The 24,320-nt window shown below is 38.3% G+C and overlaps 6 protein-coding genes across 8 annotated transcripts in view; 2 read left to right on the forward strand and 4 right to left on the reverse strand.

Annotated features, from left to right (window-relative positions):
* Positions 1–731, reverse strand: part of LOC136262051 (uncharacterized) — a 40,751-nt gene extending 40,020 nt beyond the window's left edge. Inside the window, exon 1 of the mRNA XM_066056188.1 lies at positions 573–731. Coding sequence (XP_065912260.1) covers positions 573–648 — 76 coding nt within the window. The 5' untranslated portion in view covers positions 649–731. The remainder of the gene's footprint in view (positions 1–572) is intronic.
* Positions 732–4,186: 3,455 nt separating this feature from the next.
* Positions 4,187–14,218, reverse strand: LOC136262050 (receptor-type tyrosine-protein phosphatase alpha-like). Its single transcript, XM_066056187.1, has 12 exons — positions 14,055–14,218; positions 13,482–13,825; positions 5,858–6,862; positions 5,640–5,807; positions 5,518–5,592; positions 5,386–5,467; positions 5,253–5,329; positions 5,066–5,203; positions 4,885–5,019; positions 4,679–4,833; positions 4,466–4,628; positions 4,187–4,413 (listed from the first exon to the last, which is right to left on the reverse strand). The coding sequence occupies exons 1-12, from the start codon at positions 14,107–14,109 to the stop codon at positions 4,255–4,257; spliced, it is 2,556 nt and encodes an 851-aa protein (XP_065912259.1). The 5' UTR covers positions 14,110–14,218; the 3' UTR covers positions 4,187–4,254.
* A 2-nt stretch (positions 14,219–14,220) lies between these two features.
* LOC136262053 (RNA polymerase II elongation factor ELL-like) lies at positions 14,221–17,210 on the forward strand. Of its 2 annotated transcripts, none has more exons than XM_066056191.1 (14): positions 14,221–14,415; positions 14,665–14,712; positions 14,770–14,874; positions 14,922–15,067; positions 15,119–15,265; positions 15,357–15,427; positions 15,472–15,587; positions 15,639–15,688; positions 15,737–15,788; positions 15,840–16,053; positions 16,103–16,190; positions 16,240–16,411; positions 16,461–16,544; positions 16,999–17,210. In XM_066056191.1, exons 1-14 carry the CDS (start codon positions 14,269–14,271, stop codon positions 17,107–17,109), a joined length of 1,551 nt encoding a protein of 516 aa, XP_065912263.1. In that variant the 5' UTR covers positions 14,221–14,268; the 3' UTR covers positions 17,110–17,210. The 2 variants fall into 2 exon arrangements, with proteins under 2 accessions (XP_065912263.1, XP_065912264.1); XM_066056192.1 differs by having other exon boundaries at positions 16,461–16,508.
* On the reverse strand, positions 17,153–17,989 carry LOC136262055 (small ribosomal subunit protein eS17-like). Its single transcript, XM_066056195.1, has 5 exons — positions 17,882–17,989; positions 17,623–17,774; positions 17,469–17,574; positions 17,341–17,406; positions 17,153–17,289 (listed from the first exon to the last, which is right to left on the reverse strand). The coding sequence occupies exons 1-5, from the start codon at positions 17,882–17,884 to the stop codon at positions 17,212–17,214; spliced, it is 405 nt and encodes a 134-aa protein (XP_065912267.1). The 5' UTR covers positions 17,885–17,989; the 3' UTR covers positions 17,153–17,211.
* LOC136262052 (ATPase family gene 2 protein homolog A-like) lies at positions 17,960–23,072 on the reverse strand. Of its 2 annotated transcripts, XM_066056189.1 has the most exons (23): positions 22,849–23,072; positions 21,163–21,278; positions 21,067–21,112; positions 20,978–21,015; positions 20,850–20,929; positions 20,747–20,805; positions 20,444–20,700; positions 20,294–20,399; positions 20,117–20,246; positions 20,049–20,066; positions 19,871–20,000; positions 19,693–19,818; positions 19,587–19,645; positions 19,476–19,534; positions 19,382–19,428; positions 19,149–19,337; positions 18,975–19,100; positions 18,829–18,882; positions 18,707–18,786; positions 18,523–18,643; positions 18,390–18,470; positions 18,177–18,260; positions 17,960–18,127 (listed from the first exon to the last, which is right to left on the reverse strand). In XM_066056189.1, the coding sequence occupies exons 1-23, from the start codon at positions 23,048–23,050 to the stop codon at positions 17,975–17,977; spliced, it is 2,361 nt and encodes a 786-aa protein (XP_065912261.1). In that variant the 5' UTR covers positions 23,051–23,072; the 3' UTR covers positions 17,960–17,974. The 2 variants fall into 2 exon arrangements, with proteins under 2 accessions (XP_065912261.1, XP_065912262.1); XM_066056190.1 differs by lacking the exons at positions 17,960–18,127; positions 18,177–18,260; positions 18,390–18,470 and having other exon boundaries at positions 18,519–18,643; positions 18,829–18,893; positions 18,948–19,100.
* On the forward strand, positions 23,038–24,318 carry LOC136262054 (HCLS1-associated protein X-1-like). The gene is made up of 6 exons (XM_066056194.1): positions 23,038–23,198; positions 23,353–23,435; positions 23,488–23,604; positions 23,831–23,958; positions 24,011–24,107; positions 24,158–24,318. Exons 1-6 carry the CDS (start codon positions 23,095–23,097, stop codon positions 24,232–24,234), a joined length of 606 nt encoding a protein of 201 aa, XP_065912266.1. The 5' UTR covers positions 23,038–23,094; the 3' UTR covers positions 24,235–24,318.
* Positions 24,319–24,320: the final 2 nt, after the last annotated feature.

Consider the following 24,320-nt stretch of genomic DNA (forward strand, 5'->3'; position numbering starts at 1 on the left):
CAACTCAAGCTGTTCCATATATGATAGATTAACAACTCTGGGAACAAAGAGACAGTTGATATTACATCCACGATAACAATAACCTGTCGCAAGCTAAGTCATGTTGACACTTTAAGCATCTGTAGCATCTGTAGTATTGAGCTGTACTAGAGCAGTTGTTTAGACTGCTTTATTAGAGTATGTAGTTGATTCCTTACTTTGATGGTCCCTTGGGAGAATCAATTAATATAATATTATTATGCCTGAAGGTGGGGGCATACAGTGTGACTCAGAGACCAACCTTAATCGCCCACTCAGGGGCGTAGTGGGAGGGCTATTACTCATACGCCTGCATGGAATGGCCACATCAATCAGTAGGCCCGGCCGGGCACTGATTAACTCGCCCGCATTCCACCCGAGTATTCACGTCGTCTTCTGCCTTATATACTTGCAGTATTTACTTGCAGTATTTTTTAGTCAGCAGTTCGTCACTCGACTCGAGGACAGCAGTAGCTAGCTGCATGAGCATGAAAAACTAATCGGATTCACCACATGATTCATGGACACTGAGCAAAATTAGACAGCAGACCCACCTTGTGCGCTGCTAACATTGACAAAAACAATGCTGATCATGAAGATAATCAAACATGTAAACATTATCCTTTGCATAGCTGCAACGAGCTCGATGTGATTGAATTGCCACTAACGAGCCCCGGCCACTAGAAATACCGCACGTGATGTAAAATTCTAAACGGCCACACCCAATGACAATGACTAATGCCGTAAGTCACGTAAATAAGTGATCATGATGATTATTTATAATACTGAAAAGTACAGTTACAGACTGATTATTCAGGGAGGTAACAACAAATTAGTGTGACTGCCACTTTCACAGTATGACATCACGATTTCTAAAACGAACTCTTGAGGTTGTAGCTGAATTAAATTAAAGTTGACTATCAGTTTCCAAAAATGCTCATGTGTTCTGATTACTGAAGAACCTCTTGACAGGGCTGCAGTCCAGTTTAATGTGACAAACCCATGTAGCTAGTACCTACACAAAGTAATTTCTTACAGCTGCACACCGCAACCTTTCCACGGCAGAGACACCAAGCTTCGTTGAAGGAGCCAATCAGAGCCGTGGAGAAACTCTTTTACCAGCGAGTCAAAGCACTTATCAAGTCTTATCATTGACAAAGACTACATATATATTTTACAGTGTTTTTATACACATTTAACATTAAATAATGTTTGTGACATAATGTTATTCAAAAATAAGTGTCAATGACATAATTAACATCATCATGTCCACATGCACCATTTCAGCTTATTTCCTCTCAGGGATAATATGTAGTGGTGTGTTTATTGCTTCTGGTAGCTATTGGGATAAAACCCTTAGGCTGTGCCTTTAACCTGAAATGGCTAAGGCCGCCTTGGCAGCTGAAAGCTAATTAGGATTGTATGAAGGGGTGAAGGGGAAGTCAACATGTTTCTTTGCATTGCCCTTTCAATGCTCTCCACCAGCTGTTGAATATTCTGCGCATACATATGAACCCACATCTCGAATACCCAAACAGTCCTTGAGACAGCTATATAGATACAGGAATTACTCACCGCTATGATGGACAGCTATACAAGTGTGTATATAATAATTATTCCCACATCTTTCCCTCTCAAAGATACATGAAATTCCATTTGTGACTCTAAAACTGATACACTCAAATACACAGAGCAACAGCATGAATTATACATACAATCAAACAGTTCAGTTCATGGGTGGGAGTAGGTGGGATAAACATGTTGACTTCCCCTTCACCCCTTCGTACAATCCTAAATAGCTTTCAGCCACCAAGGCAGCCTTAGCCATTTATTGATTGTACTTCAGGGGTTCCAGTTCAGTCAACATGTTTCTTTGCATGTTTGTAGAATTGTGCCAGCCACCGCCTTAGATCTATAGTAGAATTTGGTGAAGGTGTGTTCACTTGACCATCCTGCTCTACTCATGATCTCCTTCGTGGAGACACCTGATATAGCTGCTGTAGTGCTGTGGCTGAAGCGGCCCTTGTTTGTAGAGTGAGCTGTAAAATGCTCATCAATGCCTGCCTCATTTGATTGAGAGATTTCTTAATCCAATGAGAAGGAATATGGGCTTGTGTGGAGGAATAACTGCTAGGAATAACTTCTGCACTCCATCGGTTCTCAGTTTGCTTGTGATGGACTTGTAAGCTCTTAAGCAGGCTACTGGGCACAGTTGTTTGTCCTTTAAAAACTTGATTTCCACTGGCTGTAGGCATTGCTCATTACTAGGCTTGCCTGCTTAGCCAATCCTAGACGTGGTAAGGCTACTCCATCATTTGTGTACGAGTGGACTGATAAGGAGTTTCAGGAGTGTTAGCACCCTGGATGCAGGTATGTGTGTATCTAGGCATCGGTGGCCATAAGTTAAAAACTCCTTTGAGCAGTCATATGACCAGCGGGTGCTGCCCCACTGGGATTCCCTCAACTGGGTGTAGTGTTGAGGACAGTGCTGAGTGATAGCAGTTCAAAGATCAGTACTGTCTGCCAGCTTCAAATCCGTCTGCCAGAAAACTCAATATAGCTGATACATCTGCAATAATAAATACTTAGGGTTAAAGGAAGAAAATCCATCCCTCCTGGAGGAGACTGAGTGTGGCGCTCAACTAGACATTGGGTGGCCTGCAATTCAAATCCTGGTGTAGGAGGGAACTTTCTTTGGCCCTTTTCTGTTTCACCTTATTGTTAATTAGGTTAAGTAATCATTTAAAGTCTCCAATTCTTGTTAGGTTAGGTAATCCAAAGGCTGCAGCACATATTGCTGTCAGACCTTCAGTGCTGGTCACTGTAAAGTGCTATGATATCCAAAATACCCGACCCACCTTGTGCACTGCTAACGATACTGATCACAAAGCTACACAAACACTGTCCCTCGCATACTGAATCTTTCCCTGAGGCTGTTTGGAACATGCTGGCACGTGGTCATGACCTCGGGGTATGTTACAAACCCCTGCGTAATTTTTGGCAATCAAAACTTTTGAACTGCTCACAATTTCTGAACAGCAAAAAGTTGCAATTTCTGGCAACTTTTCAACTGCCATATTTGGCAATTTCTGAGTGAGCCAAAAATTGCCAAAACTGGAAACTGCTTACAGTTTCCAAAATTGGCAACTTCTGCTTTGCTTTGGACAACCACAAGATGATGTTCAAAGCTACCAATTCTGGTAATAAGTGTACTTCTTTTATAAAGAATGATGAACTAATTGGTTGTGGGATTTAGTTTGCCAAAAATGACAATTTTTTGATACCAAAAAGTGCCAAAGTTGGCAATTTATTGGAACAATATAATTGCCATTTCTAGCAACTAAAAGTTGCCACTTATGTCAACTTTTGAGCTGCTCACAATTTACATTTTGGGCAATTTCTGCAAGTACTTGTGTTACAATAATTTTGTTGAAAGTACATTATACAGTACAGCAGGACTGTATATTAGCAAGAGTTAATAATAGTGGAGAGGAGAGTGTCTAACACAATACAGAGCCTCTACAAATGATTCAGTGTGATTCAAAGGGATTCTCTCAGATGTGTTAACAAGTGCACACTGCCAGAATAAGAAAATGTGATGATTGCACATGGGAAGAACAAAGATTAAAACAATCTTCACATGTAGAATATACTACAAATCACAGAATTTTACAGAGGAATCCCACACTGAATCATTTGTAGAGGCTCTGTATTGTGTTGGACACCCTCCTCTCAATTATTAACTCTTGATATTAGGGATCATAAAAATTTGCACCCTTTCACAAAAAATGTTGACCAGAAACCAGCCTCACAATCCCTTCATGACACCTTATAGTCCAATAGTTTCCAAAATTGGACTTGTAACATACCTGGGTCATCACTCAATATCAGCATGTGATGCTGCACACGTGCTAAACAACCACACCAAAAAACTTGTATTCGTATTTATTATATATATATTAAATACTACTATACAAACCTCCATAATAGAGTATTCATTAAGCATAGTTTGTAGGACACCTGGTCTTGCATGCGTCGGATGGCTGAAGGATCGAGGCTGCCCAGGTCCAGTCAAGGATTTTTTCTCTCCTTTCCGCAACTTTTCAAACATACTTAATATAACATCTTTAACCAGGCTGTAGGACTACTTTGTGAAAGCGACTGCTACTTTAGTAAGTTATCCATTTTCATGTCATAATTTAGCTATACGTGCAAAACCCTGTAGGGGTTATAGAATTAAATAAGAGAAGCTTGACTATCAGTTTCTAAATGTTCATCATCAGTCATGTGCTCTGAATCAGTAGTATCATTAGGAAACTCTTCATTGACAGGTTGTAGTCCAGTTGAATGTGATGAACTGATACGGTGTATGTAGTTACCATAGTCATAAAGAAGCTATTAGAAATATTTGTTGCTAGTCATTCTTTGTATATTGCTGTAGACTAACCTCATAAATAAACTGGTACTGAGACACTGTCTGCACCATTCCACCTCGATCTTGTCTTATTGTTGACACAATTTTTAGTATATCCACCATACTGTTGTTCTCTTCTAACTGTTTTATCCCAATATCAGAAGCAATAAACACACCACTACGTCCTATCCCTGCACTATTGGAAACAGGAAATGAACTACTGCTACATTGATTATGGGTACATACCTGCAGTGTACCACTATTGGTGCTGGGATATCACACTCCTTGTGATGGTTTCTAACATCCATGATGAAGGCAATCACTGGACTGGTGCTATCTGGTACTCCATGATCAGGCCAAGACGTGTACCAAAATTGAGTAATTTCACGAGTAACAGCTTTCTAATATAGGTAGTAATGGCACAGATTGTGATTGCTATAGTACTGGCTTACATCTTGATGTTGAACTAGGAATGTTGTCTTCATGTAATCAGTTTTAGTTTGTCTAGTGCCGACAGTAACTAACAATTCGCCATATACGAGTGTTCTATTGACACGTTCATCAGGCCAATACTGTTCACATTTAACCTGCAATATTTAGAAATTTACCGGCTGACTATTTTTAGTTAGTTACCCTTCCATTCTCTGTACAGTGAGTCAACATAACAATTGTAGCGCATCTCTGTTCCCAAACCATTCTCCAAAAGTCATTAACTGTATGTGGTAATGGTCCCTGTGTAGCTATGTATTCTTTGCTGGCCATTTTATATCCCTAGTAAATCATTATATACATGAATGTTATATATGCACTTATTTCTTACTCTAATGTAATTAGCATTAATATAATCAGAATTAGAAACACCTTGTTGAAGGTAAAGAGCCACACGAGTTCGAGGATCTAATCAACACATAAGAATTATAAACAATTAATTAATATTATATCAATGGGCTGACTTGGAAGTATATCTATGTATCTGTTTTTGTCTTCTGCTCCAGCTGGAACATGCTCCATAGTAACAGTCTTAGGTGGAAGTTTCTAAATGTACAGCTACTGTGTAACTAGTGACATATTTAAAGTTTACTTACAAGATATTCTGCATCAACACGTTCACTATCTACCATCTGTTTCAACTCTTCCATAGACAACAGGTTACTTAAAGCCTATACAGTCATGCACATAGCAATTTAATAATTACAGGGGTACTTACTGGTGTAAGCTGTCTAAAACTCAAACGAGAGATCTTTTTAGTTATTTGTGGCGTTATTGGATGCAACTCAAAGTTTTCTTCATCAAAAGCGATGTGCATTGATGTATGCTCATATGGATCAACAACACGTTTCTTTCTGGATTTTTTCTCCATATAAAAGCCAGCAATCTGCATTAAGTATCATGTATGTAGCTAGTTTACTAGATGGCAAAACTCACCAATAATCCAAATAATAAACAAAATATGACAGATAGACCTCCTGCAGAGATGACTGCTATATGCCACTCTTCCAATCCACTCAAATTATTCGACTGGTCACCTGGTGGTTGTGTTGGAGTTGGTGATTGTTCTGTAGTTGTATTAATTGCAGGGCTATTAGTAGTAGCAGATGGCATGATAGTAGTGTTACTATTGGGGCTATCTGGAGGGGGACCTGATCCTGACCCAAATCCTGATCCTGACCCAAATCCTGATCCTGATCCACCTGTTGGGGTATCAGGTGTAGGAGATGATGTGATGGAACTAACACTTGAGGAGGTAAGAATTGATGTGATAATGGTGTTACTTGGGAGACTTGTTTCAATGGTAGATGATAAGATCATACTTGAGGATATGAAGCTCCCAGAGGTAAAAAAAGTATTGGCAATAGTAGATGACATGATCATACCGGTGGATATGAAGCTCCCAGTGGTAAAAGGAGTATCGGCAATAGTAGATGACATGATCATACCGGTGGATATGAAGCTCCCAGTGGTAAAAGGAGTATCGGCAATAGTAGATGACATGATCATACCGGTGGATATGAAGCTCTCAGTGGTAAAAGGAGTATCGGCAATAGTAGATGACATGATCATACCGGTGGATATGAAGCTCCCAGTGGTAAAAGGAGTATCGGCAATAGTAGATGATATGATCATACCGGTGGATATGAAGCTCCCAGTGGTAAAAGGAGTATCAGCAATAGTAGATGATATGACCATACCGAAGCTCCCAGTGGTAAAAGGAGTATCGACAATAGTAGATGATATGATCATACTGGTGGATATGAACCTCCCAATGGTAAAAGGGATATCAGTAATAGGAGATGTTGGATTTCTTGTGGGGCTACTTGTGATAGGAATTTGTGTGGTAGCAGCATCTGTTGAGGTATGAGAGACTGATCCTGAGATATGTCGTGGATATCGAATTTTTACAATATTTTCATATGGCTCCAGTATTGTGACCTGTGATATAAATAAACTGATTGATTGCTACACACACACACACACACACACACACACACACACACACACACACACACACACACACACACACACACACACACACACACACACACACACACACACACACGTACGTACGTACATACATACATACACACACACACATACATACATACACACACACATACATACATACACACACACATACATACATACATACACACACACATACATACACACACACATACATACACACACACATACATACATACATACATACATACATACATACATACATACATACATACATACATACATACATACATACATACATACATACATACATACATACATACATACATACATACATACACACAGGCACAGACACACACAGACACACACACAGACACACACGCACACACACATACATGTACCATGAGATGTTTAGTAAAATGTTGTAAACAATGATGCAGTGGCTTTGAAATACTTGTAAAATCGTTTAATTGAACTTTTCCGTGATACCCTTAGCATTTACCCGTTCATGTTAACAAATGTAGTCATGCACAACGTTAGTTGCTGCCGTCCCATAATCAAATTTCACTAGTTGGTCTATATAATAAATTCAGTGGTAGGTCTCATATTGGTTTGGGTGATTAATCGTCCACGGGTTCTCAGCCTGCAATTGGCATGGTACATATCAATTGTATCACGTGTTCTCATGATTTGCCTGATATGTACACCCATGCTCTCGAGCTTGGGTGTACATATCAGGCAAATCACTCGGGCCCATGATACAACTATTACATACATACATGCATGTATACATAGAAGCTATACATTATAAGCATGAAAAGATAGAAAGATCAAGGGGAGGGGGGCTACTCGAGAGATATACTTCAAGAGTAAGACTTGAATTGAAGCTGCTATAAATTGAAATACTCTAATAGAACAGTCAACTGCAAATTGAAGTAATGGTTACATGGTAAATTTGCTAAACTTTTAACTGCCAACCTTTTTCATGTGCTGATTCGTCAAACTGAAGTTGTGCCAAACTTTTGTTTGTATGGTATACTCTAATAGGACATCCAAAATAATTTCATTATAATTTTTTTAGTGTGTGAGCTGAAATTTAACCTATTTTATGTGCCAAACATCTCTTTTGCCATGCCAAATGCTTAAAGATGATATTTCATACTTTTATATGTACTAAGCCACAAAAGTTTTTTCCTATTCTGAAACTTGATTACATGTAATAGTAGGTATTTTTACAAACTTTATGCTTGGGTTGAAATACTTCCTTTGCATCTAAAACATTACTCCTGGGGAAATTTTAATGTTAATGGAGCTACTGTGTCTGGAGGCATCCCCCTCCCAAGTTTCCCTGTGGCCTGGCTTGATCAATGCCACACATATATGGTTTCTTTTGCTTTTATTACAAACAAAATGTGACCACTGTGTATGCCCAAATATTGGGGTAGGTATAAACAGTGGACCCAGAAACTAGGGATCCAAGGACCGGATCCATGGGGACCCTATGCATTGTGGAATTTTAGAGAATTTTACATACTTCACAATGTTTATACATTTTATCCTTGTACTAGATAGCTATATCTTTGCAAGTCATAGTGGCTGTAGTCTCAAATAGCCTAGATCACTCTTTCTCTGTCCTGTCATCATGATGGCTCCTTGAACAATGCCTATAAGCATAGGTCACATTCTTCATGCCTTAAGTAACTGTAATATTAATCAAGGGCTTGTTTTTAACAGGTTGTTGCCTTTGTGTGGTAATTACATGGTACGAAGTCTGTTTATTGAGCTGCTGGTGTACCTTGCAGTAATCACTTCACTGAAGCCATTTTGTGTACATTGAACTTTATTAACTGGTGGCATAATAGGCTAATGTGCTCTTTGTGCAGCATGAGCAGCCTACTGCAGGTGATTTTCAGAGACACTTGTATTTTCTAATTATACACAGTGTAAACAATTACAATCTCGAGCGTAAATCGGATGGCTGCAGGTTCGAGGCTACCTAGGTCCAGTCATGGATTTTTTCTCCTTTCTCCAACTTTTCAAACACACCTTAAGTAGCTAAAGTCTTTGAGCAGGCTGTAGGACCAGGTGTCCTACAGACCTTCAGCACTTGTGCTGTAAAGCATTAATAAATAAAAATGGACAGAAAGTGGATTGGCTATGTCAGATTAGCCACTGTGACTACTAGAGGTGTCTAGTAAAAGTACAGAATGTATATAAACATTGCGAAGTATGTAAAATTCCATGAAAAGTTAGTTCTCTATGGGTCCTTGAGTCCCCAGGTCCTTGGATTCCCAGTCCCCGAGTACCTACCCCATATATTGCATTTGAGGGGATGCAGAAACAATATAACCTTTATAATATTTGAGACTCTTGGGGTTGCAGCATCAGACTTCTTGAAATTTCACTTTTAACCATACTGCAGTGCCCCCTGTACAACCATGGCATTAGACTGATGGAGATCACTTTCTTACAACATTAAAGTGAGACTCACAATGCATGGGACACTGTTCGTACCAATTTGAGTTAAATTGGTCTGGCCACTTTTGAGGTCCTATTATATACATAATTTTGTGATGACTTTTGATTTGTGCCATCCATGTTTTAAAAAAATAATTGTTCCATTAACAGTATTGTACAAAGTTTGCCTTATTTCTCTTCTGTTTACATCACCACCCTTTCCTTTTACACAACCAAGAATAACCATTAAGATTTGTGGATGTCATATTTAAATTAACAGTATAGATATCATAAAACAATTTGTGTTATGATTGGACAATGTACTATTAAGTTATATACGAGTGATTTCAAAAAATGATGAATGTGATTTTTGCTATATCTTTATTGGTTAGACACTTAGCTTTGGAAATAAGTTGAATTGTTTTTAGGTTACCATTGTAGCTCAAACCCTCATGGTTTGAAAGAAATAGGACTATTAACTGCAGAACAAAACTCGAATATGTATGTGCATGCATGGTTGAAATATTCTATTAGAAAATTCAAGGGACATTTGCATAAAAACCTGATACAGATTCAAATCAGGGACCTCTGAAGTCTCAACACGAACTCCTAATTCCTTAATTATATTGGTGTGATGCTAGTTGTTAGCCCTTAATATCTATCTTACACTACAAGGGCAGTGGAAAGTGAGGAAATCAACTTTGGCAACGACAGTTACTCATGCAGTGGAGTGACAACAGCCTAAGATGCCACTCAAGGGAGTATGCCCCAAGGAAAATGATTTTATAACCCTGAGCTAGTAGTTTGAGCTATTCTCACTATGTTTTGAGTCTTTGTTACAAACTTAAGCGGTTTTTAAAGACGTAATGTGACTCTTTTATTGGAGTGGTTGACTGATCTATGAGTATCTTGATCTTTTGTTACTAGCATTGGCTATTGAAGTGGGGGCCATGCCTCTCCATTTCCACCATCTATGTATGAAATGAAAGCAATTTACCTTATAAATGAACTTATAGTTCTGTGCAGTATTAAAGATTTCTGGAATCTTAGAGTGCAAATTATATAACTATTCTATTTAGATGGTATATTCTAAATAATATTGCTGTTCTGCATGTAGAAAATTAAATAAACACACACACCAAGCTCCAAAACTGGCCTATTTAGTTACAAACAAAAGGAAATAATATTCAGGCAAACTATGAAAAAAAGGGAGAAACTTTCAAAAACATTTAGGTTGAAAAGTGGCAACCAAGAAATGTGTTCTGTAAAGAAAGTGAAGATAACTTCCCTATATACTGCTCCTCTCTGATCACACCTGGCAACCAATATGTACCTAAGTGAGCACCCCATCAATTACTGACTGGTAAGTAGAAATAGTGGAATAGAAAAGAAAAAACTGAAACAGAAAACTGAAATAGAAATGGAGAATGGCTTCATTTTCACCTTCATTATTAGCTATATGCCTAGTGATGTACTGATAAAAAGATTATGCATAATTGCCAATATACTGATAACTATTCGGTTTCTATAAATTTTCCTTAAATTCTTTCTTAATTTTGTAATTGATCTAGCTATAAACAACTGTTACCAATTACTGATACTAATGCTTCCAAAATTAGCTACAGTTGATGTTTTACTAATCAATCAGTATTGGTCACTAAACATATGGCACAGTAAATCCTTAGTGGTAGCTAACCTAGTCCTTCCTGACATTATTTTGTTAACAAGTTTTAATCCCATGCATAGGTGCCTTAATAAATGAGGTAATCTTTTGATTAACACACATCTGTAACAGTATCTGTAACATGCTGGATGGCATTTGGGATTTGCAGTTGGAACTTTAATCAAACACAGCCAGCACAACTAAATCAGCTAACAAAACATAACATGCAAGCAAAAGAAATGAGTCATTAACAAGATCAAGAATACAGTATAAATTTGTTTGGGATCCACTTGACACACAATATAAGGGGGTGGCACTATGTATCCTGTACTCCAGTCCAGTTCTTGTTCTTGGGCAAAGTAGTAAAATTCTAAAACTGAGCCTTGACCTTTGAAAATTGTACTTAAAGAATTCTAGTATTTTGTAAAATTATATTTTCAAAGTATTGATCATGGTATACGCTTTACAAACTGTGCTTGTCCTTTGATCAGCTGCAAAATAATTCATCTTTTTACTTTTGGTTTGACTGAGGACAAAGATCAGGGTACAGGATTGCCCGTCCCTTTGCAAAAAGTCAGGGTCTGGTGAAATACAGATACTAAATCATTTCTAATGCCCAGACTTGGTGGTAGCCAATTAATGCGTGCCAATGATGTTCACACAGAAATCGCCTTGGCAATGCAATGGGAAGGGGGGGTTGTTCGAATTGAAGGGCAATCATCTGACGTAAAAGCAGTTACATATGCTGTCTAATTGAATTCCTTTTGAAATGATTTAGTATTTGTATTTCACCAGACCCTTACTTTTGCGAAGGGACAGACGATACCAGACTAGGTACAGGATATATTGGAGTGCCACCTCTTTGCAATGGCTCTGGCTATGAGGTTGTCTTTCAAGGTTAATCGTGCTTTTGAGTACATTTCCAGCCATCTCTACTTCCACCAGTTTAAATTGCCATTTTGCTACATTCCTGGTATGGCTGAAACAAATACTGAAATACTTGAATACTTATTAAGGATATTTCCTGATAGTAAACTCGAGTATTCGTAAGATATTGTGCATTAATTATCAATTCATGTGATGCATTTTGTTATTAAAAAGTGACACCACGAAGGTCACCACGAAGGTCACCACAAAAGCTGTGGAATTTGATTTATGCATGGATGTTATATTTAATGCACTTTGCTTGTTGAGAAAACATCAGTATTTTAATGCAGTATGTGTATATATGTGTGTCACTGCTATTTTGTTGTAAACTGAACTGTATAAAATGTGCCACATACAGGCATGCCTACATTTAGCTATGAGTACTTGATAGTTACACAATAGAGAATATATACTTTAATACCATACCTGTTTCACTGCCCATACAAAAGTCTCAATAGTAGCAGTGAAATTTATCCCGTATTTCACTGGTAGCAGTGAAAAAGTTGTAATTGAAATTTCATTGGCTAGAATTTATGTTGACAATGTAGTGCCAATTAGTGTTGATGCATGTTTAGTAGCAATGCTAATGCACATATGCAGCGAGCATGGTATTAACTGGAAATAGCATGGGTATAACAGTGAAATTTGGGATAAATACCACTCTTGTTACATTGAAAATGGAAATTTCAATGCAACACTCATGGTATTTATCCTAAGTTTCACTGCTATACCCATGCTATTACTAGTACTAATCACATAAAAAGAATGAACAAGGCATTATGATCTTTAATAAGTTATGTTATAGCCTTCAAAACCTGAACATCCAATAATTTATATACTCAAGCTGATTGTTTAACCATATATGGTAAGGTGAGTACAGGAGGCAAAAAGGCTGTACCACTTACAAACACAAAAAAAAATTCTCAGTAGCTACATTACAAAGACAAATACATTACAGCATAAATTATAGTAGTATATTGATCTATATAAAATACTATATCTAATTCAAACAGAGAAATCCATATGCAAAACCATCTAAAAAGAGGCACGGCAGGAAATCGACATGAAGTGTTGAATGGGCCACAGAGAGAGAAAAGTGCTGATAGCTTAGCTGCACTTTGTACTGACCCTAAAATGTCACAAAAACTCTTCTATAGCTGGTTAGCTGCACCTATATACACAGTAAAAACAAACTAGTGAAGGTCACTACTAAATGTAGTGAAGGTCACTACTAATGTCTGCCACAACACTCACTATTTTTGTGTAGTGACGTTCACTACAAAAGAGTAGTGAACGAAGTAGTAAACGTCATTACACAAAAATAGTGAGTATTGTGGCAGAAATTAGTAGTGACCTTCACTAGTTTGTTTTTACTGTGTATATTTTGCTAATTTCACAAGTATAATAATGCAATTGTATGCATTATCAGTCTCATCTCCAATAAATGGTAATTTGTAATGCAGTCAAAACTATGCATGTAGGATGCTCAGTGCTAGGTAGTTTGACATACATTACAGGATTTAACCATGCAATGGCACTTACTGTTAACTCTGACATAAGTGTAGCCAGTGATTTTCTTGTAAGGTCATCATTTGGGATTGTTGAGTAATTCTCAGTATCCACTGGCACTTCAGCCACATAAATGGAGTATGAACAATCAGAAATGTTACTGTGTGGGGTAACGTCTGGACAGATAATAATAGAATATATGTATGATTTCAATTCTGGTAGTAACTCCGATAATCTGTTTGTCACCATATCCACTACTGTGTCATCACTACAAGACTTGGTGTATATCACACCATGTACTGTTTGCTGTAGTATTTCATGTGAACAAGGAATTTTGTGATCAGGAGCAACATCACTAAACTCCTCAGTATATTTTGCTATTATGAGAACATACAAAATTAAATATAGCTAAAGAGGGACTAGTTATAGCTAAACAATATATGAGATCACTGCACCCTGGCCTCCACCCCTCACAAACAAAAAAAAACACATAAAGTTAACTGCACGTACACCTATGCAGCAGAAGTAGTTTTGCCAATATATGCTGTTATACAAACGCACAGTATGGTGGTGTGTGCATGTGTGTATGGCGGGAGAGGGACTGACCTAATGTCGAACCGAACACTGCAATACAAACAAGCAGCAAACACGTCCACACCATGATAGAGCATACACGATATTAAACAATTCTCTCTACACCACGCTGGTCTGTAGTCACAACTAGCAGATAAAAATTAATAAGGAAAGGGGCAGAGCTGCACTTTGCGGTTGATATCCGTAAACTAGATAAACGGATTCTTAGTGTTCCGTTGCACGACTTATGGCTCAACGTGCAGCTGTGAATTTATCGGATTTGCCAGAAGGTGACCACCTCGTAAAGGATGGCAGTTATCATGGAACGTGTGTAGTGTACATGAAATTGACCGAAGCATGTGTGAAGGCCATTGATACACTGCTAGCTAAGAAGGTGAAGTGTAGCGAGTAGTGTAAATGTGATGTTCGATACAAAGAACGTTATATGGTTATATTTTGTGTTTTGGCGTTTTCTTCTGGGAGAATTTACGAGAATTGATGGGCGAAATAGCAGAATTACGCTCTGTTTGATTTATAAAATTACGTGTAATTGCATAATTACATAATTATTACACAATTCAACATTCATGCATGTTTCTGATGTTATTTAACTTTACAAAATTTCACATATTTCTTGTTCTAGGGTGCTAATGACTGTGGACTGTGCGTAAGCTTCAATACTGCAGGAGGGGTAAGCCATGTGCAAGTAACAGTTCAGTGTTTTGTATTTAAAAAAAATTTTTTTCAGACTTTCAATGTGCCAGCCGTTGCCAATTCTGAAGCAAAAGCATTTGAATTTCAAACCAATAAGATTGAGAAAGGAAGTATAGAATGTCTCCATCAACACAGACAGGTAAGAAGACTATGGACTACTATTCTAATATGATTGGCTGCTGATAGATTCAGGGTAGCCGGCAAGCAGATCACAGTTTATCCAGTCTTGGTAGCATTCATCATAGACTTTCCATCAAGGCTACTGATGAGGTCTATGAAACAACTAAAACTAAAGCATTGGAAGCTGAGGAGGAGAGAAAAGATTCTCACCGGTACTTTACATGTTTTAGACCGTGCTTCATTACTTGTGCACAATTTTGTAGAGTGAAGCATATTGATAAGTTGCCTTCATCTCGTACCCCATGGAAATTAAAGAACAGACTAGAGGCTACAAATTCACATCAACCAAAGCCTTCCAAGAAGCCGGAGGAAACACTTACATCGTCTAATTCAGCAAACATTATAATCAGGCAAGCCTAATGCTGTCAAGAGATATAAACACCCATGGTTTAATACATGTGTAATTTGACCAATGGTAAATAACTCTCTGTGTTATTGTAGGGACCGGGTAATACATTTTCTTGCATTGAAGCCTCATCGAAAAGTTGACTTACACAATCGGCTAAAGAAAGGTTGGTGTCAGATACACCAGTGTGGTTTGTTAACACTGTTGCAGACAAGTCATGTGAGAATTCTCTTAATCATCTTGATCCTGTGTTAACACAAGTAGCTGAACTACAGTCTGGTACTGCTGTGTATATTCTGAAACCTTCATTTTACCCTTTAGTTAAGGTATCATCTCTTGAAAGTGAATAGTGTCTGCTGTTATTTTGTGTTCTACAGGTTGACACCTTCCCTAAATATTCCGAGTCAGAGAGACAGGTTGTTAGAAGGTCTGGTGAAACCACAGTATGCAATATTTAACATTTCTATGCTCATAGGAACCTTCAACAGGCTGGTATTAAAGTAGCTAGTGCAAGTAGTGGAGTAAAGGTAACTATACTGACATTGGCTACTGCTGTAATAGTTCTTATTACTGCACAGCGTGTTGCAGAGGATGTTCCCAATGTTACTAAGAGAGCCAAGTCCTCACATACTACAATGAAGCACACCAAACCTGTCGAAGTGACCCCAGAAAGTAATGCGTTGCCAAAGAAAAGTGAGGCCACCACGTCTGAAGAAGCAACAACAAAAGTGACTGACATCGTCATGCAGGACAAGAAGCACAAGAAAAAGAAAAAACACAAGCATTCAAAAGGTCAGGACATGTAGTGCACATTTTAGTTTGTTTCACTATTATTCTACAGATCAAGATGTCGCACAACAGTCAGTAGTCACAGAACCTCCCACCTCACAACAGTCTGAACAACCTCCAGTTGATGGAGATGACTTCAGGTACAATGTTGAATAGAATATGCAGATGATGCAAATTGCCTTCTCATAGCCAATTTACCATAATAACTAATCATGAACAAAGAGCTAAGTACAAGGAGGAATTTAATGCTGATTATAACAAGTATCTTGAACTCAAAGCTAGAACTGACGAAGTAACGTGTGAATTTAATAAGTTAAAAGATCAGTTAGCTGAATGCCCTAAGAAGAGTGAAGAATATAAGGTAGGAATAGTGTGGTTGTTCTCTGTGTTGATGTGGTGTTTGCCAACAGAGATTGTCTCGTTCCATCAAAAAGAAGTATATGGAGAAACAGAATGACGTAAGATCATTGTATGATAGGGAATTTTGGACAGAGGTACTAACGCAAGGGTAAAAGATTTTGAGATACTTTTTTTATTTTGTGGGGTTCGTAACTATTCCATCACAAATTCTGTAATATTGCATCTCCATGTATCATTGCAAACCTAAAAATTGTGTTTATTACAAGGTGTGTGGTTTGTGCAGCTCCATGTCATAGCACCTTGTATGTTAGTCCTCTGTGCCAAAACCGGTTACTACAGATTTCACTTCTTTCATGAATGTGCTATTTTTTAATACATACACAAAGGTTTCAAATACAGTCCTTCAGACTAGAAATCTTCCAGTGATAACTTTCCGGGGTGCCATGACATCCCTGGTATCCAGTTATTCCATGGAACAATGCATTTTAAAATTCTTGTATGCTAACAACATTCATGTGTCTGTCAGACAACTGAAATCTGCAGCATTCTCCATTAGAAGAATAAAGTATTGTTATATATGGTTTACAGGCGGTGTATCAACAAGAGAAAAAGCAGTACCAACAATTGTGTATGAAACTCAGTCATATCAAGAAACTGGTCATAGAATATGATAATTCCTGTGCTAGCAGTAACTCCTAGCATTAAAATGAATATTGTATTTATTATTTTGTATCAGTCCTGGTTGCCAGGCAATAAATGTATTAATTCTTTTCAAATTGATGACACAGCGTACATTACAAGTTAGTGTCCCCTGGGTGGATAACCGGGAGCTGCTGCCATAGAATCTACCACTTGAATGTTGCTGATATTGCCAAAGTCCTGTAGGGGTAATAAACACATTACCATCTCACCATGTACACAACTAGTTACCAGTTGTTTAAGCATCTCTTTGGTCTCTGGATCGACTTCAATCACATCTTTTTCCAATGCAGACACCTAATATAAGCAATACAATCAATCACTACTATGCAAGTATGGGTTGTGTAGACATGGCTTGCCTGTGGAACGTAGTTATCTCTTCTCTCGCGTTCCTCTTCTTGTAGCTTGATGGATATTCCACGCACTGCCCCCTTCTGAATGCGTTTCATCAAATGGGTAACAAACCTAACAATTCCATTTAATGCGCAACGTTTATACTTCGATATTCTTTACCCTGCTATCTTGTTTCGTAGCCTCTTGCTGGGGATTATCGCTACTTCTTCACATACTTTTTTATTAGTGTGAAAGTCAAACGTAAGCCGCGTATAGTATTTCTCGATGATAACACGTGAGGCTTTCTTCACGGTCTTTGTTCTAACCCTTCCCTGGAAAAGCAAATAAAGTCACTATTAATACCTCAACATACTCTTGGTCCCCATCAAACAAGTACAGCTAACGATTAGCAAGGATACAATTCTACACGAGAACTCACCATTTTAACCGTGAAACGGAGAACCGTAAACGTTGACGCAACAAAAATATGGAAGGGCGCGCGTAGTCAAATAAGTGCTCAAATTATACATTGCTATATATATCTTTCATACAATAGCAATAATTCTTTCTTGGTCTTTGGTTTTACTACTGTTAATGCTTCAATGAAATGATGATGGTATACACATCGACTGCTGATGTTCTCCCGCAAGACATTCATACCGGCTTCTTGACACAAAGCCACAATCTATAAGAGACAACTCAATAACAGAAAACTAGTACATTGTAGGAATCACCTCAGCCCCAGAGTATCCATTGGTCTTAGCTACCAGGTCGTCTAGCATAACATCATCTCCAACAGGAGTCTTCTTCATTCGTAACTATGTACACAAACATTCAACTGCACCATGGCAACACCAATTCTAAAACATTACAACTATGTGACGTAATATTGAGCACCCTTTAATAAGAATGCGACCATTTAAATATTCATTAAATTAACATAATACCTCAAATATTTTCCTTCTTGTATCATCATCTGGTAATGGGACATATAGTACACGATCAATTCTACCAGGTCTCAGTAATGCCTGAGATATGCATAAACATATGTTAGAACAGTGCAAATTGGCATTTTAGTACCTCATCAATTATGTCTGGCCTGTTTGTCGCTGCTACAACTAGTACATCATTCAAGTGCTCTACACCTCCCATTTCTGTGAGTAACTGTGCCAACACACGATCAGCAACATTAGCTCCATCACTAAAATCAACACCATATTATATTATTGACAATGTAATGACACATACGTGTACAGATATTGACCTCTTTCGTTGCACTGCTAATGCATCAATTTCATCAAAGAACACAATCGAAGGAGCTGATGCTCTAGCCCTGTTAAATACCTGATTAAGAAATGACACACACTGGGATATAGTATTACATACCTGTCTAACAGCTCGCTCAGAATCTCCGACATATTTGCTAAATAGCTCTGGGCCCTAGTAAATAGCTGAATTTAAAGCATGTTGGGAATTGTGACTGTCTTGTATCCATGAAAACTAACCTTCAACAAAATAGTAAACACACATACCTTAACTGAAATAAAATTTAAACCACTCTCAGTAGCTAGTGCTCTTGCTATCATTGTTTTGCTGCAGCCTGGAGGGCCATAGAGTAATACTCCTTTGGGTGGCTCAATACCAAGTTCACTGAAGGCCTGTGACAAGGAGAGAGTACCATTCAGTTAACACGGCCAATATATAACCTCTGGATGTTTCAATGGCCACTCTACTGACTCTTTGAATTTCTGTTTGATATGTTCTTGTCCCCCAATGTCCGACCACAGCACTTTGGGGACCTCAATTGTCACTTCTCTCATGGCACTAGGCCTGGTTTCTCGTAAAGCTGCCCAAACATCGTTGTTATTGACACAGAATTCATCTAATAAACATTCCTGCGGGCATAAATAATGTTAGCATCTGTTGACAAGTCTCGTACCTTCCACTCCTCATTTTGTAATGTCCGAGAGAGGGCCTTACACTGAGCTAAACATTGCAACATTACACAGAGACCTTGTTCATATCCCAAGTACCTTCACTACACACTTGTACCAGGTCAGCCCTCACATGTCCGTGGGCAGCATCAGCCACACTGAGACATGTGAACACCACATGTATTGTAACCATTGTGTTGACAAAATTACCTTCTGATATCTGCCTCACTTAAACTATGAGAAATGTCCTTGAAGCAGAACTCTAATATCTATGGATAAGGTGCTTGTTTATCATTCATTTATGATGGATGCTAACTTGCTTTCGCTCTAAAGGATTAGGAACTGTTACTTCAACTTCTTTATCAAATCTTCCTGGCCGTCGTAGACTTGGCTCCACAACATCTAGCCTACTGGTAGTTGCTATGACTATTACACATTTCACCTAGTTCATGTGAATTAATTACAGTAATAGCTATAAAGGTGACCTCTTGAACCTTGTTAATATGATCAAATAAGTTTGTTAGGCTTGTTACTGCTTGCCTGTCAGAATCACTAGAAGTCTGATCCAACCGGGGACACACAGTGTCCAATGGGTCAATGAGAATAACAGTAGGAGCAATACCACTGAATGCCACATGAAGTAATAGTACTACCAAGAGGTAGCCACCTTACCTGTGTACTGCTTCTATGCTACAACAGAGTACATAGAGTACTACCATTGTCAGTGGTACATGTCATACCATAACAGTGCTGGTTGAGAAGTTATGCTGATAACTTGTGCTCCACTCTTATTAGCAACAGCTTCAGCTAGCAAACTTTTCCCCACTCCTGTAGGACCATGGAGTAGTACTCCCCGTGGCAGGCGAATGCCTACAAGCAATGTCATATATGTAACATAACACATGTAAAACACGTACTCTTCTTCTTGAAGGCATCTGGTGCACTCAAAGGTAGCAGCACAATTTCATTCAGTATCTTCACTTGCTTTTCCATCCCTCTTATTGAGTCAAGTGAAACTGCAGACTAAAATGTTACATCAGCCAGTGTATGCATGCATGTAAGCTTACACGAGGGTGCATTCTTTGAATAACAACTTGACTGCGCAAAGTGACAATAAAGAAGCTGCTGTCAACATCGCAAGTAGTTTGCACATTATCAGCAGCTGCCTCTTCCTCCATTTCACTGTTAAGTGACAAGTTACTCAAGTCAGCTACCAAACTATCATGGCAACCGCCAGCTGGCACCAGTGATGTAACTTTAAACCAGCTAACATGTCCCATGTACTCCACTTGGAACTCATATCCATTACTAACAATACTCCCATCTGAAACACTACATGTTACAGGATCTCTCTAATACAGTTCTACTACCTAACTGGCTGACCAGGTAACTTTTAAACTCTGTACTGATGGGAAAGTTGATAGTGTGACTGCAACAAAAATATGGTACTTCATCACAGCAGACATCAGTTACCATGGCTCCAAGTGTAGTACTCCAGCCACAGGAGAACTGGTATTAAAGGATGTCACTTTAACATGGTCTCCGTAAGTAACCTACAAATGTGTATGCTAGGTTGACTTATAATTACCACATAAAAATACCTGACAATTCCGAATTACTGTGCTACTAACAGCAACCCCTACAGAATAATAATAATAGCACAAGATTCACCATAGTGAATGCTACATACTGGATGGCTCCAGCTGGTTGGATGGTAATAACTTGCACACAACACTCTAAATCATGCAACAACTTGTAACATGTACTTGGAGTAAGGTTACATTACCTGAAAGTGAGATGATGGGTTGTGGATAGATAATAGTTGGACTACACTGAAACCACATAACAATATCGTATCAGGATGTAGAAACATGTACTGCTGGTTTGTCTGAATATAATTAGCTGAAAAGCAAACACACACAGTTTGATAAATAGCATATATTATGATAAAGAACTGCCAAGACACAAACTAATATCCCACCCTTGAGAAAATCATTGATTTATCAGCTGATAAATGTAAGTCTATCCCCTTATATGTGAGGAGGGGGATTGGTTACATAGCCATACCACATTTGACCCAACTCTTCTCCTACGTAATATATGTACTTGTGCCTCAGGAGGATGACCACTTGATATCGTAAAACATTAAAAAAAATACTACTGACGGCGGGTTAGTATTGCAGCACTATCTGTACCAGAATTATTTATTAGACTATAAACTCACACAAACGCATCACACACACACTACATGCAGACTGCATGGTCTACCTATTATTGACACTGTATTGTGTGCAAAAGAGCAGGAAATACCAGTGAAGATTGAATGAGCCTCAAGCAATGACAGTTTTATTGTACACCCAAGGCAATTAATTTTACACATACTATGTGTATACAGGGTGTAAAGGGTTCGTTCTATAGAAAGATGGTGCAACTGCAATGGCCATTAAGCTAATACAACTACAAAACTAGCTATCTCACACAAGGAATGTTAAAACTTGTGAATCAGAATGTCAAAACTCCATCAAATGCACAAAAATCTCCAGACCCTTGATCCCCAGATAGCTTGCAGGTCTGCCATGAATGACTATTCATAAAATTTATACCCCACAGAATTATATAACAGCTTCTCACTGCTGCACTAGCTGTCCAGTGCATATACTAGACTGTGGTTTACAAGTTAAGTATTAGGGGTACACCTCTTCATAGTTTAATACCTAGTTAGCTACCTCTCTAAGTATTTAATATGGAGGCAGCTGTGTGTGTGTGTGTGTGTTAGGTTCATGTGGCCAGACTGCCTTTTCCCTTTGTCATTGAGTAGGGAGAAAAAATGTCTGGTCAGGTTCTGTTCAAATACCCACACTTGTCATTGAGTAGGGAGAAAAAATGTCTGGTCCGGTTCTGTTTAAATGCCCACACTTGTTCTGTAATCCTGGAATGGAAATGTGACCCATTACAGTCTACAGTAGCATGTGCAAAAAAAAACAAAAAACAAGTATGGGTATTCAAAGCAGAGACCTCAACCTGTAAGTGCAAGTGCATTTGGAGTGAGAACTGAGGTTAAAATGAGTGAGATTTGCTTAATTATGCATGAGGTCTCCTCTTAGTAGAAAAATTCCTGTAAAAATTGCAAAATTTGCGGGACCCAAATTTCGTGCCACTTTCTTTGGCTATATTTTCTGAGCTATTTTCTGAGCTATTTTCAGAGCTATTTTCAGAGTACTGTTTAGTGAATTGCCAAGACATCTGAAGTAAAATTAATTACGTGAGAGCTTAATTTTTCAGGAATTGCAATGCATGAGATGGAAAACCATGCGTGAGACAACAATATAATCCGAAGTGTCTCACGCGTAATGCGTGGGAGTTGAGGTGTCTTAATTAGCTGTCAAAGTGGATATTTCTCCCTACCCAATGACAAAGATACTGGCCATGCAAGACTCTGTGTGTGTGTGCTGACACGCAAACTGTAACTCACGAGCACTAGCTTTTTCTACAAAACAGGTAGCCACAATCAGTGTAGACTGGCGAGTTAGCACACGAGGAATTGAGTTGACCTCGATTTGTTGGTCAAGATACATTCGAGGAATAAAAATGTCATCATCTTTCTCAGATTTTATCCAATATGATTGTTCTGCGCCCTTTTTCTTAGGCGTTTTTTCTTTCTTACCAGTGGGCATTAATTCCAAATAATGCACAATGTATTCTAATACTTTAAGCGGAAATGAGTTTCCCGAGTTTCTTTGGGTCGTTTATGAACAGAAGTCCTTTTTCTGGTAGAGACTGTGTTGAAATAGAATCTGACCCGACAGCAGATTCGTTTGACAGGTTGCTTAAATACAAGTTATTTGTGGAATTTTATTAGCAGTACCAGTGATTGCTGTTTGTATTCTACCAGTTTCAATATGGCTGCAAATATTCTGTGTACATCTGTTTGTTATGTATCCATAGATACTGTACACTCCTTTTCCTCCCTTTTCAGAGAAGTATGCGAGACATTTCGTGAATTTGAGAGCTTCTTCCAACACCACAACACGCCAATACTACAACCACCTGTCGAGCATGGTATTGTCCCTGTTAACTTATGTCACCATATCAGTTAGTGTCCTTGTTACAGAGGTTCCTGATAGTACATACAAAGGAGATGAAAGTGATGCCCAGTCATTACGTGACTCTATACTAAGGCCACCTACTGATGACTTGTCATCATACGATAACAACAGATCAGATCAAGGTTGATGAATTTTAATGGTTTGCATAGATGAATTTTAATGTGTTAATTGCTTTTCTTATTTACATATATGGTTTGGAATTTCAAGTACTTTAAGAGGAGTGCTTAGTGTGCAATGAATATTGATTAATTTAGCTCACTTCCTTTATGTATAATAAGTATTTATAGCTAATTGTACATGACATGCTTGTAATCAAGTGTTGCTATGGCGATTGTTTTGGTTATGTAGACCTTGACCAGCAATTGGCCAAAGACCCTACACTATTGGACAAATACATACCTGGTGAGGAACCGTCCAAGCAAAAGAAGAGCCACAGTAGAAAAGTGACCATTCGTACATCAGTTCTTCCTGATGGGGTAGGGTGATTTACACAATGCCTCTTATATTCATGTAACTCTGCTGTTGTAGACGACAGAGACCACACAAACTGTTGTTGATTCTGATGGTAATGAAGAAACCACTATAACTAGAAGTAAAGGCCATCAGACATCATGTGGTTCTGACGGTAAAAGTTTTCAAATTATGTAGTGATAATTGATACTACTTGCCTTACAGATTTTGTACAGAGATTGACTCCAGTACCTAGACCTTTTGAAAAGCTCTTTGACTGGTTTTCCTTCAGAAAACAATAAAATGATATTGCTGTTTATAAATCTACTCACCATGCATGTATGTCTGCCAACTTATTTATTTAACATGAGTCATGTCATGAAAAATA

This window comes from Dysidea avara, chromosome 7, assembly GCF_963678975.1.
Source record: "Dysidea avara chromosome 7, odDysAvar1.4, whole genome shotgun sequence".
Taxonomy (NCBI): Eukaryota; Metazoa; Porifera; class Demospongiae; order Dictyoceratida; family Dysideidae; genus Dysidea; species Dysidea avara.